Source organism: Diadema antillarum, unplaced genomic scaffold, assembly GCF_040938485.1.
Source record: "Diadema antillarum isolate AM-2024a unplaced genomic scaffold, OU_Dant_1.0 seq00000059_RagTag, whole genome shotgun sequence".
Lineage (NCBI taxonomy): Eukaryota > Metazoa > Echinodermata > Echinoidea > Diadematoida > Diadematidae > Diadema > Diadema antillarum.
In genome coordinates, this window is record NW_027271164.1 from 87,132 (window position 1) to 100,039 (window position 12,908).

Genomic DNA, 12,908 nt, shown 5'->3' on the forward strand with positions numbered 1-12,908 from the left:
TTTGGAGTGATTATTTATATCTGGCCGGCTGTTTGATGAAAATTTGATTAAAGGGATAGAAAATATGCGCATGATATTTTGTAGTTGCTGCTGAGAGTTATATTAAAGGAAATATTCATAGGGTATGCTGAAATAGCAGGATACTTTCTTGGCTGCTTTTAGCTCAGAGTGAATTTTAATTCCCCCCACAACTTTGCATTTGGATGAAATATGGTTACTGGCCCTTCTGTAGGGGGGGACACAATATATTGAGTCTTTCATTGTTGAGCTACTTCTATCACTGATCTTCAGCTGGGACCATACTCTTCCATTTACTAATGACACAGACGTCTCAGATTTGTATTATAAGAGCTTTGCTTTTTCACCATTTGCTCCACTTCTTACACATTGTTCCCATCTGCCACATGATCCTTGGTAGATTGATTCACACTCTGAATTGTTGCATCAATTTTATGAGCAGTGTGAAATTTTGTCTCTTCTGTGGGTTCAGTATACCTTCAGATTTGCAGCACATGTTTTGTGACACACACAACTCTACCTTGAGTCTGAGCATATACTATACAGCAGATATGTTCATGTTATATATATATATATATATATATATATATATATATATATTATATATCGGGACTTGAATAAGATTTGAATATTTCAAACATTTAATGTGATAGCTGGGGAATACTTTCTGCGATCACAGTATATGATATTCATAAGTTGTTTATCTGTATTCTCTATTGCAATCCATCTATCAAATGAGATTTGTATCAGTAATGCTTCAGACTCACTTCCTTCTAAACCTTGTCCTGTGCGGTATGAAAGTTCTTATTATCTTCTTGGTGTTCCTCTTAACCCCATTGAAGGATAGATTACCAGAATCATGTGTATTAGTTGTGGTAGCTAGAGAGCTGGTTCCTGAAAGAATGGAAATATTTATTTTCAGAGCCAGTCACATTGGCGGTGAGAAGTCATTAGAAACGCAAGCAAACTTGTAATGCTTCAGTGGAAATTGTATTCCAAGGCAATGGCGCCAAAACAACCCAAAATTTTATGGTGAATATCACAGACATGCATGCGATATTTTCCCAACGTCGAATAAATGTTGTGATGATTTGTAATAAAAAATCTCACCATGGAAATCAGATTATATTTTTCATGTGATATCCACTAGGTGTTTGGATTCCACTCTTTAGTGACACAAAACGTGCATCTAACAGCTCTGAATTTTATTTTGCATGCAGCAGAAGGCAGTAACAATCTTGCATGCCCACTGCGGTGTTGCAGTAATTCTTCAGTGCCACAAATTCACAATATTTCATTCCAGCAGGAATGGAAAGCTCAAACTATATAATTCTTTTAATGTTACAATATTTTGCAAAGGGAGTGGGCCCATCATGAATCTTTCCTTCCCTGTTTATCAGGTGTCACGACCAGTGTCCAGAGGGAACTCACGGAGCTAATTGCGCTAGCGCCTGTCAGTGCCAGAACAACGGGGTGTGTGACCCGGCAACCGGAGAGTGCACCTGTAAGCCTGGATGGAAGGTGAGTGGATATCAGTCTTAATTAATGACAGAGTAGCCGCTAGATTTCCAAGTCAGCAGAGATAGCCAGAAGATGGATGATTAAGTCATCTAGTGTGCAGTTGATAGATATGGTCATCATCTTCCATAACTCTTCTTTTCTTATTTCAGTACACAAAATGGTGAGTTAGTTTGACTGTCACATTTGTTTCTGTTTTTGTTTGTTTGTTTTTTTTTTTGCAGCCCAAAACTATTTTGATTGCCTAAGTCAACCAGTTTGACTGAATTCATAATAATCTTGCTGAAGAGATGACTGCCTGAAGCTTGCTCTCAAAAGATATTTTGCATATACCATTTTGATTTTTTAAACTTCCTTCCTGAATACAGGGAGAGGTATGTGCTGTGCCCTGCCCATCGGGTCGTTTCGGCCAGGGCTGCCGGCAGCGTTGCATGTGCTTTAATGGGGCCCGGTGTGACGCGTCGAACGGGACTTGTCTGTGTCCGGAGGGCTTCAAAGGGGACCGTTGTGAGCTCCAGTGTCCTGTGGGTACTTATGGCATCAACTGTGGGCAGACATGTCAGTGTCAAAACGGAGCCAGATGTTCACACATTGATGGCAGCTGCAGGTAAGTACACACAGACATTCATGTATTTTTTTTTCTTTTGGGGATGGGGGTTGTCTATCTAACAGCAATTTGAATGAGAATCTAATATCCCCAAATATTTCTCCTGTGTCATATGACGTGACCGCTGTGAAAGTGAACGTTCACAAACATCAGCATTAGTGCAAACTGATTGAGGAAATTTTTGAACGTTGTAAAGATTCATGGGCACCAGAGTTTGTTATGATTTATAGCATCCTTTCCAAATAGGAACCAACCTTTGATTATCCTTGAAATATTTCATGACCCTTTACGGTGCTTAGATATAGAATAATGATGACATTTTCCTCTCCTTTTTCAAGGAGATAAACACATCTTAGGTCATGGGAGGTCCATGGGATGATTAGTTGCACTCAAACTGAAAGGATACACTAATGTCTGCTGCAACCCAGCTCACATGCACTGGCATTCCTATGTACATGCTACCCTTGCCAAAATAAAATGCCCAAAATAGATGAAGGTTTTTTTCAAACTCTAATTTAGTCTCACTTGAATGTCGGATGGCGTGTTATATTTCAACAATTCTTGAAGGGTTTAGTGATGACACCTTTGCAAGTCCTCCCCTCATTCCTGTACATGTAGGATTTCAGATCCAGGTCTGTGAGCCCAAGAGTCACAACCCACGCATTAGAAAGAGCCTACTTCATTATATGTACAGGCTGGGGGCACATGTAGTGAAGCAGGCCAAGTGATGTAGAACCTAGAAACCTCTTTGTGAATTGAAGCCTTAACAATCGTCCCTGGTGAATCATGAGTCAGCGAATGTCATATTATATGCAGGACACAGAAGACTCATGTTCAGGTGTTGATAGGGATATACATGTATATTTGAAGATTATGTGGTCATCATACCAGGGCTACCTCGGTTGGTCAAAAGAAAACTACCAAACTTGAACCTCTCCCCTTTCTTTACTGTATACGCCACATATTTCGCGAGTCTAAATTTTCGCGAATCGGGGCTAGTGGTTAAGTTTGTGATCGTGGAGTCCTGTACTCTACGGAGAAATGTACATGCGTACATAACATTCACATCGGGACCAGAGTCAATATTTTCGAGTGTCTTTAATTTCGCGAATAGCACCCGACTCGCGAAATTCGCAAAAATAAAATCTCACGAAATATTCAGCGTATACAGTATCACATAGATGTGTACATGCGGCAGATATCCACACACATTGTCAAAAAGAGTGATGCTGTCATGAAATTTTGCTTTTAATTCAGTATACTCTCTATCAGGAACTTAAAAGACTGCATTAAAGTTATATTTTTGTGAAAGTCTCAGTATTTGTATTCTATTTTTATGTAGAAATATTGGTCACGTGGAGTGAACTACATCTGTATGTACTACAATATACATGCCGGGCCTGTGATGATGATAAAAAGGAATAAGAAGTTGACACAAATCACCTGTGAACATCCAAAAAATAAATGTAAAATGAAAATATGTAGATGTGACATCCTCAGGACTTTGTCTATTGTTTGAAGTCACAGCGCTCATACTTCAGAAAGATGGATATGATTCCACGTATTCAGGAAGAAGAAATGTAATCACAGCAAAATGACTGAGTTGTGTGAAACTCATGAATAGCATGGTGAAGTGATTGACATGATTTTACCGCCACAAATATGTCTGGAGAAATGTTGAATGTAAAACAGGTCTTGTGGTTTCCCATTCCAGTTTGTGATTAGCCTTTGTCAAAGACCCTCCCGTTGTAGTGATTGCAAGAGAAACAAGCAGAGGGTCATTAGAAAGCACTAGTCAAGCCAACATAGAGAGCCAAGACCCAGCAAGCGATCAGTCCAAATTTCATAATTTATGCACTTGAAGTAGGCCCTAGTGAATTTCGCTACCAGTGTAGGGTAGCAAAAATTGGAAATAGTCAGCGAAGTGCCATTGGAGAAAAACCCAAGCACCCCCACTTTGTACTGATGCCAGTGATGGCTGATGGGTGGATCGAGGAATTTCAGTAGTCAAAGTGACCAACTGAGTTAGTCAGTGACGGAATCACTCAGTACAAGTTGTGCTGGTGTTAGGCTTTCTCACAGTCATGAATAATGATTATCACAATCGTGGATCTCAAAGAAAGTTGTTGCACTGACGTGCTCAACTTCGGTTCTGAAGCTCCTCCACTCATGTCTGTCAATGCTAACAACAGCATGAGGCCTTGGGAATAGACTAGTCTGTGATTTCAGCCAAAACAGAATGTTGATGTACACCCAGAAGGCTTGACCTTGATTGTCGATGGAGACATAATGGCCTTCTTTAATCAGTGTCGGAGTATTGACGTAGTCATAGGCCAGCAAATAAGTGTCATCTGTGAATGTAATCAGATGGCTTTGTGTTCAGGGCTCATCAAACATGGGAACAGACTGTATTCTGACTTCAGTGTTGTCAGGAGCATTGATGCTCCTTGTTTGGGTGCTGTCATCTGTCAGAAATTTTCCAAAGATGTCTTCTTCTTTTTTTTGTAACACATAAAAAAGATTCCCTATTTTTTTCTTATACACTCAGCAGATGTAACTCATTTGATTCATGAGTGTCTATCTCTATCTCTCTCTCTCTCTCTTTCTGTGTGTCTCTGTACATATTTCTTTTATATATCTTCCTCTGTTTTTTGAATCTACATTTTTCTTATAGTGGAATATCAAAGACTCCCTTGTCACTAATTTGTTGATTGTACCATGTCGTCAAATGCAAACTGCAAACAGACACCGACATAAGCACACAGACAAACATAGACAAAAATACAGAGTGGATTTCTTATGACTAGATTCTGCTCTCAACAATTTTTTTTTTTTTTTTTTTTTTTAAATGGGTAGGCCCCTACTTGTTCTTAATTGCCTCATATCCTTATCCATCTCCGTACGGAGTAGCATTATTTCTCGCATGAAGGTACACGAATAGCTACAGCAATTTCTGAACTACCCACTGGAACTAAACACATAGTAACATGCTCAACATTCTGATGTTGTACTCCCCTATCATGTCTGGTGAATATTTTGTGTCTTTACACATAGACTGTCACATCTCAACACAAAACCCCCCTCATGTTCCATGATCAGCAAAGTCAAAATGAATTGTAGACCATACTGCATACAAGGAAATTTTGTGGTAGATGATGCATTACATGCCAATCATTTGGAACACAAGTTTGCTTCCCCATTAGGTACTGTAGGGGACATAATAACCAGTGAGTAAAGATTTAGAAATTTAAAGAATTTGTAATATTTGGGTGTATATGTAAATTGCATTCCAATTGAGTACATTATGTCAAAAATGTGTTGATGAGATCACATTAAATCAACATTAGGACTAATTCATTGTCAATATAGTTCATAAATTATTATTACAAAGACTCTTTCATGTGACTTTTTTGAAGGTAAAAACATAATATCTTCAAAATTTGTTGCTGATATATGCAAGTAATGCCATATCCTTATTGCAAAATTTGGAGTTTTATGTAAATGATTACATTATTCATGTTGGCTAGTTGACTGAAGTTTCTGCTGGCATACCTTAAACTATCCTTACTATGGCCATCCATGGAGGTAGATTGTTTGAAATAGGAAGAGTAAAAGAGCTGTTGTTCATGCCTTTGCCGCAGAAGCTTTGCATTATTAATGCACCTGTGATTAAGGGAGACGGATCGTTGCTGGGGGTAGATCAGGCATGCTTCACCACCAGCACTAAGCCAGCCTCACTCACAGACCCTTCAGTGACAGTCAATGGGGGGGGGGGGGGGGGGGGGGGGGGGACGACGGGGGACTTTCGGTTGTACGTAGCTTCAACTAAAGTGGCAAATCGAGGAGAAAGAACTTTGGTCAACATTGGAAAGGCAGTGACTATTTGAATTGTGTGTATCACTTGTCACCTATGGAGACTTCAAAATGACTGCCTTTGCCATTTGATGGCAGAGTCACTTGTCATATGCTCCTCTTTCATTGTGGTCTGAACATGACGTCAATTTCATTTTCAGTATTCCTAGGCTACATACGTTGTAGTTGTCAATTATATCTCCCCATTCCTCAATATCAATTTATGCTGCCAGATACAGCATTTTTCAAAATGCATTGCTGGTATATCAAAACAAAACAAAACAAAACAAAAGAGAACTCAATTTCAATATTTGATGATGTTGTTTCTCTTTTCTCGTAAAGGAATAACTTTTGTCACAAGACAGTAAACATACAATGAGATGCTTATACAATAAGAGGAATAAGAATTTGTGTGTATGCGATCATATAAAGATAAAGTGTGTAGTAGTGTATCAATATAATGCAGGAAGATCTCATACAAAGGCTGGAACTACAGTGAACTTGCGCAGCTGTAACCTCTTCAAAACAGACAAAATAACTTCAACTGCCTTGCCACAAAGTTACAACCAATTTCTCCCATCAAGCTGTGAAACAGTAAAACAGATGGTAAGAAAATAGTAAAGGTCAGCCATAATCTGGATGAGGAAATGAGAGTCAAATGGGCAAGACTACTGAATGCATGCTGACAAAGTCTTACTCGTTGGTTTGCTGTTTTCCTTGCTCATCTTGGCTCTAGATACTGCCAGGAAGGATAAGTGATGAAAGGAATTTTTCCTTTTCCATTTCTCCCTATTCTTCAGTGCAGTTGACCTTAGTCTGCTGTGATAATAGACTTAAAAGCGCGCTGTCTTTTGCAGGGAAGACATAAAATGACCATCAGTTGGTTTTCGTCATGCTCTCCCCCCTCGTGTAACTTCATACGGCAATAAAGCGCAGAGCTGAGCCGTCCTGGCTGAAAACGTGTGTGATTCAGGAGCGGAGGAAATGCATGTCTACAAGCGATCTGTTGTGGCATATTTGAGAGCGACGTGTGTGGTGTGTCAAAGTCAAAAGAGAGATGGAGAGAGACAGACAGACAACGCTAAACTATCCAGTGTATGCCCGTCTTGTCTCGTCTCATACCTCTGCCGAAGACACAAGATGGGTTCAATGTGACCATGGGCACGCTTATTACTAAATTGATGCTATCTATATTCATATTGGGATGATAAACTCTGAGGCTTCCTCACCATCGTATTCGGTCCACGAGAATAATAACAGAGCGAGGCTTACTCTCCCTCCATCCCTCCCCCTCTTTCTCTAACTGTCTCTGTCTACCCCACCTCGTCCTCTTTCTTCCATCTCTCCATCCCTTTCCACTCTCTCTCCTCTTCTCTCGCTTGCTCTCTTTCCCCTCTATACCTCAAGTCGTCACTTTCTCCTCTCTCCACGCTCTCAAGTCTCCCCGTCTACGTGGATGCAAAGATTGGCATTTAAATCACACAGTCCATCGTCAAGGGGAAGTGGTTGTCTTGCCCCACCCCATCCCAGAGACACCCCATCCCAGATCAGAAAACACTCTCTGAATGATTAAGCAGGCTAGGTAGACTCCGAGAGCTGGCAGAGCAAATGCAGCACTAGCGTTGAGATGATTTTTTTTTGGGGGGGGGAAGGGGGAGAGAAATTCAATGCCACTAGAGCTATATGGGTCATAGGAAGTCACTCCCTGCATCTCTAGACACACTACTGTCCTTTTCTAGTCATCGTTAGTAGTACCATCATCTTTATCATTATTATTCAGTGCTAATCTGCAAGCACAAACAGTTACTAATATGATTATTATTGTTCCTCTTTTACCTTTGCTATAAAGACATTTTCATTGCTACCAGTATAATTTTATTGTCGTAACTATGATTATGATTGCTCCTTTATTATTCCCAGTATTATTTTTATGACTACTACTATTACTATTTTCATTGTCGTTGCCAATGCCCTCATCGTCACTGCTTACCTTGAAGCATGCAGAATAGTCGCTATTTCATGGTTATTATTATTAGTATTTCTACTTTTACTGTTAATATTATTATCATCATCACCACCATCATCATCATCAATATCATCATTATCAATTCTAACATGATTGATCATCACATTTATGATTTAGAAGGGAGTGATACAAATGCTAGGCTTAATTGATCCCTATGATTTGGGAAATACACACCACATCACAAAGGTTTCAAACAATCTAGAATCAAATCACTTTGCTCTGTATGGCATGACATATCAACATTGATACAATAAGATACAAATATGGCTCATTTTTTACAGAATCAAAGTGAGAAAATTTGACTATGGAAATGAATGTTCGAATTGGCTAATCGTATTTATCATTATTATTCAGTGCTAATCTGCAAGCACAAACAGGTACTAATATGATTATTATTGTTCCTCTTTTACCTTTGCTATAAAGACATTTTCATTGCTACCAGTATAATTTTATTGTCGTAACTATGATTGTGATTGCTCCTTTATTATTCCCAGTATTATTTTTATGACTACTACTATTACTATTTTCATTGTCGTTGCCAATGCCCTCATCGTCACTGCTTACCTTGAAGCATGCAGAATAGTCGCTATTTCATGGTTATTATTATTAGTATTTCTACTTTTACTGTTAATATTATTATCATCATCACCACCATCATCATCATCAATATCATCATTATCAATTCTAACATGATTGATCATCACATTTATGATTTAGAAGGGAGTGATACAAATGCTAGGCTTAATTGATCCCTATGATTTGGGAAATACACACCGCATCACAAAGGTTTCAAACAATCTAGAATCAAATCACTTTGCTCTGTATGGCATGACATATAAACATTGATACAATAAGATACAAATATGGCTCATTTTTTACAGAATCAAAGTGAGAAAATTTGACTATGGAAATGAATGTTCGAATTGGCTAATCGTCATAGTAGCAGTCTCTTGTTTATAATAATGCATGGAAGTTAACAAGAATAAGATATTTCAGTGTTTATGACAATTAACATACAAGTAGGTACAAAGAATCAAAAGCAATGGAGGTTTAATTTGGAATGAAATGACGCATCTTTTTTTTTTTGTGAGGAGAGGGAATTAAGTCTATCATGTTACTCGCCAACGCTTGAAGTATGCTACTTTGTGGGCTAGGTGGCAGTAGTCACAAGTATGTATTGTGTATGTGACATTATCAAACCTTCACAGGTTGTTGCGTCACTGCTTGACTCACAGTGTGATACAGGGTGATAGCAGAGTACTCCAGACAGATACGAGCTTGGGTAGTTTGCGATATCCAGCAATTGTGCTGGTGTCACTCCCGGTGCATTTAGTGCAGATTGGCTCGTGAATTGTTTGAAATTTTGTCAATCACTTTAATGGAGCACATAGCAGATCCTTCTCCCTCTCTCCTTTATTTCTAACCTGGTACATAATTAGATGTCCGCAGGCTTGAAAAATAGAAGATTTGACAAGAGCATGAAATTTGGTGAGCTCTTTCCCACAATTTCCACAATTTTCACCTGTGGTGTAAATGTGTGGAGTACTGCAGCATTATGCATTACTTCTTAATGGGCAGATTTTTCACTAGTGTAGCCCAGAGGCATGCCAAACCTTGGAATATTCTGTTCTGTAATGATCCATAATTTTTCCTCTTTTTTTTCATATTGACAGAGTGGTACCAACTTCTCTTTGTCTTTTTTTTCCCTCATTTTCAGTTGCACTGAAGGATTTCTGGGACAATTTTGTGCAGAAAGTGGTGAGAAATGCAAAACTTTGTCATTTATTCCTTTTGCTTGCATTATAACATATCCTCAAGGAAGTAAACGAGAAAGCTGTAAAATTTTTACTTTTTTATTGTAGTTGCTATTTTTTTCATAGACATAATTCATGACCAGAAATAGCACTATCCGGATATTGTGATCTTTACAAGAAAAATTTTAGCATCCCTTCACTTTCTTCACATATTTTATTGAACATTGATGCAATTTTGATATTCATTAATGGCAGCGATTACTAAAACTAGAAATTGTAATGCTTGAAAGAGCTATGTTTGAGACCATTCCCATAGAGTAGAGTCTGACATAAAGATGTAAATATTTGGAGATAATGTTAAGAGGTCAAGTTTTACAGAACAATCGGAGGAAGTATCATTTGCTTTCTCTGATGTAGTGTTTATCCTGTGATAGGAAATATATAGAGGATATATTTCTCAAATGACATGAAAAGTCTTCAATTTGATTTAAAAGGAAAGAGTTTATGTTGCAGAGGGAGCCTTAAAGGTAAGATTAGTAAGTGATGAACGTGTCTCAAATGTGCTGTTTGCCTGAAATAATTATCAAGGGTAGCCATTATCCACTTTTGACACAGTTTGTCCCTATTTATGATTATAAACAATCAATGTAAGGCTACAATTCCCATCCGGCTGCACTATAGAAGATGTGTTGTGAGTAATCAAATGCTGTCAGGATGCTATCCGTGATTATTACACTCTTGAATTTGCAAGGAGCTCATCATATTTCATTCATTGTGCCGAAGTGGATGTAAAGGGATGACACCAGGTACTGAGAGATGAAAGACCTGTCAAGAGCCCTGCTAAGAGACATTTCCATCAAATTCAACACGTTCTAATTAATGATTGGTCCAAGGATATGCAAATTGTTGTACTTGATTGTACTTTCAATTGGTAAGATTGAAGTCATAATATCATGTGAATGGGCAATAGATAATTCATGATTCAAACCAAATTTTTTATTAGTGAGAAATTGAAAGTCTTTATGTGATAGCAGCAGCAATTAAACATATTTTCGTATTAGTTATTTCAATATTTGGTAATTAGTGTAGATTAAGAGTAGTTTTAATTATTATAGTTGGTGATTAGTGAAGTTCTAATTTGGAATTTGGAGTGTCATATTGAATGGCAACAATCACTGTATTTGAGCTGGTTTAATTCTCTCATCAAAGAACATGTCTGGACAATCAGACCCCCCAAAAACAACAAACAAACAAGAAAACAGAAACAAACAAACTTTATGAAGAGGCTGGTGTTGTCGTTTGTACCCGTTTGACCCTTGTGCTTTGCACTTCTTTTATTCTTTTTGACTTTTTTGTTGATTCACAGTATGTCCTGCATGGAAATTTGGAAACAATTGCTCCAGACTTTGCACCTGTAACACAGAAAATACAAAGAGGTAAATACACACTCCAGTAAACATTATATTTGTGTCTAGTTTAAAATTCCTTGTTCATTTATAAGCTTTTAGAATTAAAAAAGAACTCAAAATGTAATTCATAACAAGTGCTTTTGTTTATGCAATATAGAACGACACCACATCAGATGAATAACGGCTTTGAGTCTTTTGGAACTACTTTCATGAAATTCCTGTTTTTTTATTGATGTGTTTTGATAAAAGGTTTAAATTTTGTAATGAGCAAAGAGAGAAATCAGATGTTAACCAAGCTGTGCTATTACACTTTCAGATGACTATAGTCTGTAGAAGTCTGTAATGATACAAGACTTATCTTAACCAAAATGTCAGTCAATCAAAAAAAGTGACTCATAAATGAATGTACTTCTGTGACATTGGTTTCTATTTTCAAGTTTCTTTTACTTGAACTACCATTCTAAACTCAATACTTACATTGACTTTTCAATATGTAAAGCTTACAGAGGTTTGACTGCTGATTTCGATTTATTAGTAGATACACTTGTAGTTGTGACTACTATGTGCTCTCTTTTAGTTATTTACTGCATTTTAAATCCTTTTCTAATCCTTTTTCCCATCACTCTCTTGTTAACCTTCAGTTGTCACCCTATATCTGGTCAGTGTATGTGTAAGCCTGGATATGTCGGTCATGACTGTGATTTTACCTGCCCCGTCGGTTCCTATGGCAACGGATGTTACCAGGTTTGTGAGTGCCAAAACGGTGCTCATTGCGACTCGGCGGATGGCAGCTGCACTTGTGCCCCTGGCTGGCAGGGGAGAATGTAAGCTTTAACATCATTTCTTGCAGTAACTCCTCAAGAACCATGGCTATTGCAATACTTATGATTCAGTTTTGGAGTGTAAACCTCTCCTTTGAAGAAAACAAGAAAGCAAGGGCATAAAATTTAGCTGATGATGTTGAGATGTTCAAAAATTGTTTTTTTTTTTTATTTATTCAAAGCAATGTGTGTGTGTGTGTGTGTGTGTGTGTGTGTATATATATGTGTATGTTTACAGAAAACAAGAAACCAATGATGTACAAGTACAAAAGTAACTTATGATGTTGAATTGGCATATATGTTTTATTTGAATTTTGAAAATAAATGATTACCAAATTGATATTTCAGGGGTAGATATTAGAAGTGTTGTTTTTTAATTTTTTTCCAGTGGTGTGCTGTGTATGATGTATGTACCAGGTAATTTAGTCAAAAAGCAATTGATACCAGAGAGATAAGTGGACAGACACGACCCAGGTGACCTTGAAGGTCACTGAAGAGGACAGTGATCGTAGTATGAGAGACTGAAACCTGTGTTTGGTCAGACCACTCGCATTTTAGTGTAACAACACCTCGTAGACTCGTCCAAATGCTTTCCTGCCCGCCCACTTAATAGCTTTCATCAAACCATTTCCTTCCCCCGCAAATTTCCGTTTATGTACAAATTTATCATTATGAGTTATGTTGATATGTATTTAAGTAGTGAAATTTTTGCCATTCCCTTTTACATCCCTCACCATTAAAAAATTGCTTAATGTGAAAATTGATCTTTTTGTCAAAGAGTTACTTTATTCGTATGCCATGTAAGGGGAATGAAAACTGATCAATCTTTTCTCCCCTTCAAATTAGAGAGGAAACCACTATTTATGAAAATCACATCTTTGGTTGGTTTAGAGTCATCACATA

General features: G+C 37.8%; 1 protein-coding gene across 1 annotated transcript in view; it reads left to right on the forward strand.

Annotated features, from left to right (window-relative positions):
• The window catches only part of LOC139725814 (uncharacterized), a 75,303-nt gene that overhangs the window by 37,484 nt on the left and 24,911 nt on the right, over nt 1-12,908 (forward strand). The window contains exons 8-12 of the mRNA XM_071636895.1: nt 1,419-1,539; nt 1,905-2,143; nt 9,739-9,779; nt 11,142-11,211; nt 11,826-12,008. Coding sequence (XP_071492996.1) covers nt 1,419-1,539; nt 1,905-2,143; nt 9,739-9,779; nt 11,142-11,211; nt 11,826-12,008 — 654 coding nt within the window. The remainder of the gene's footprint in view (nt 1-1,418; nt 1,540-1,904; nt 2,144-9,738; nt 9,780-11,141; nt 11,212-11,825; nt 12,009-12,908) is intronic.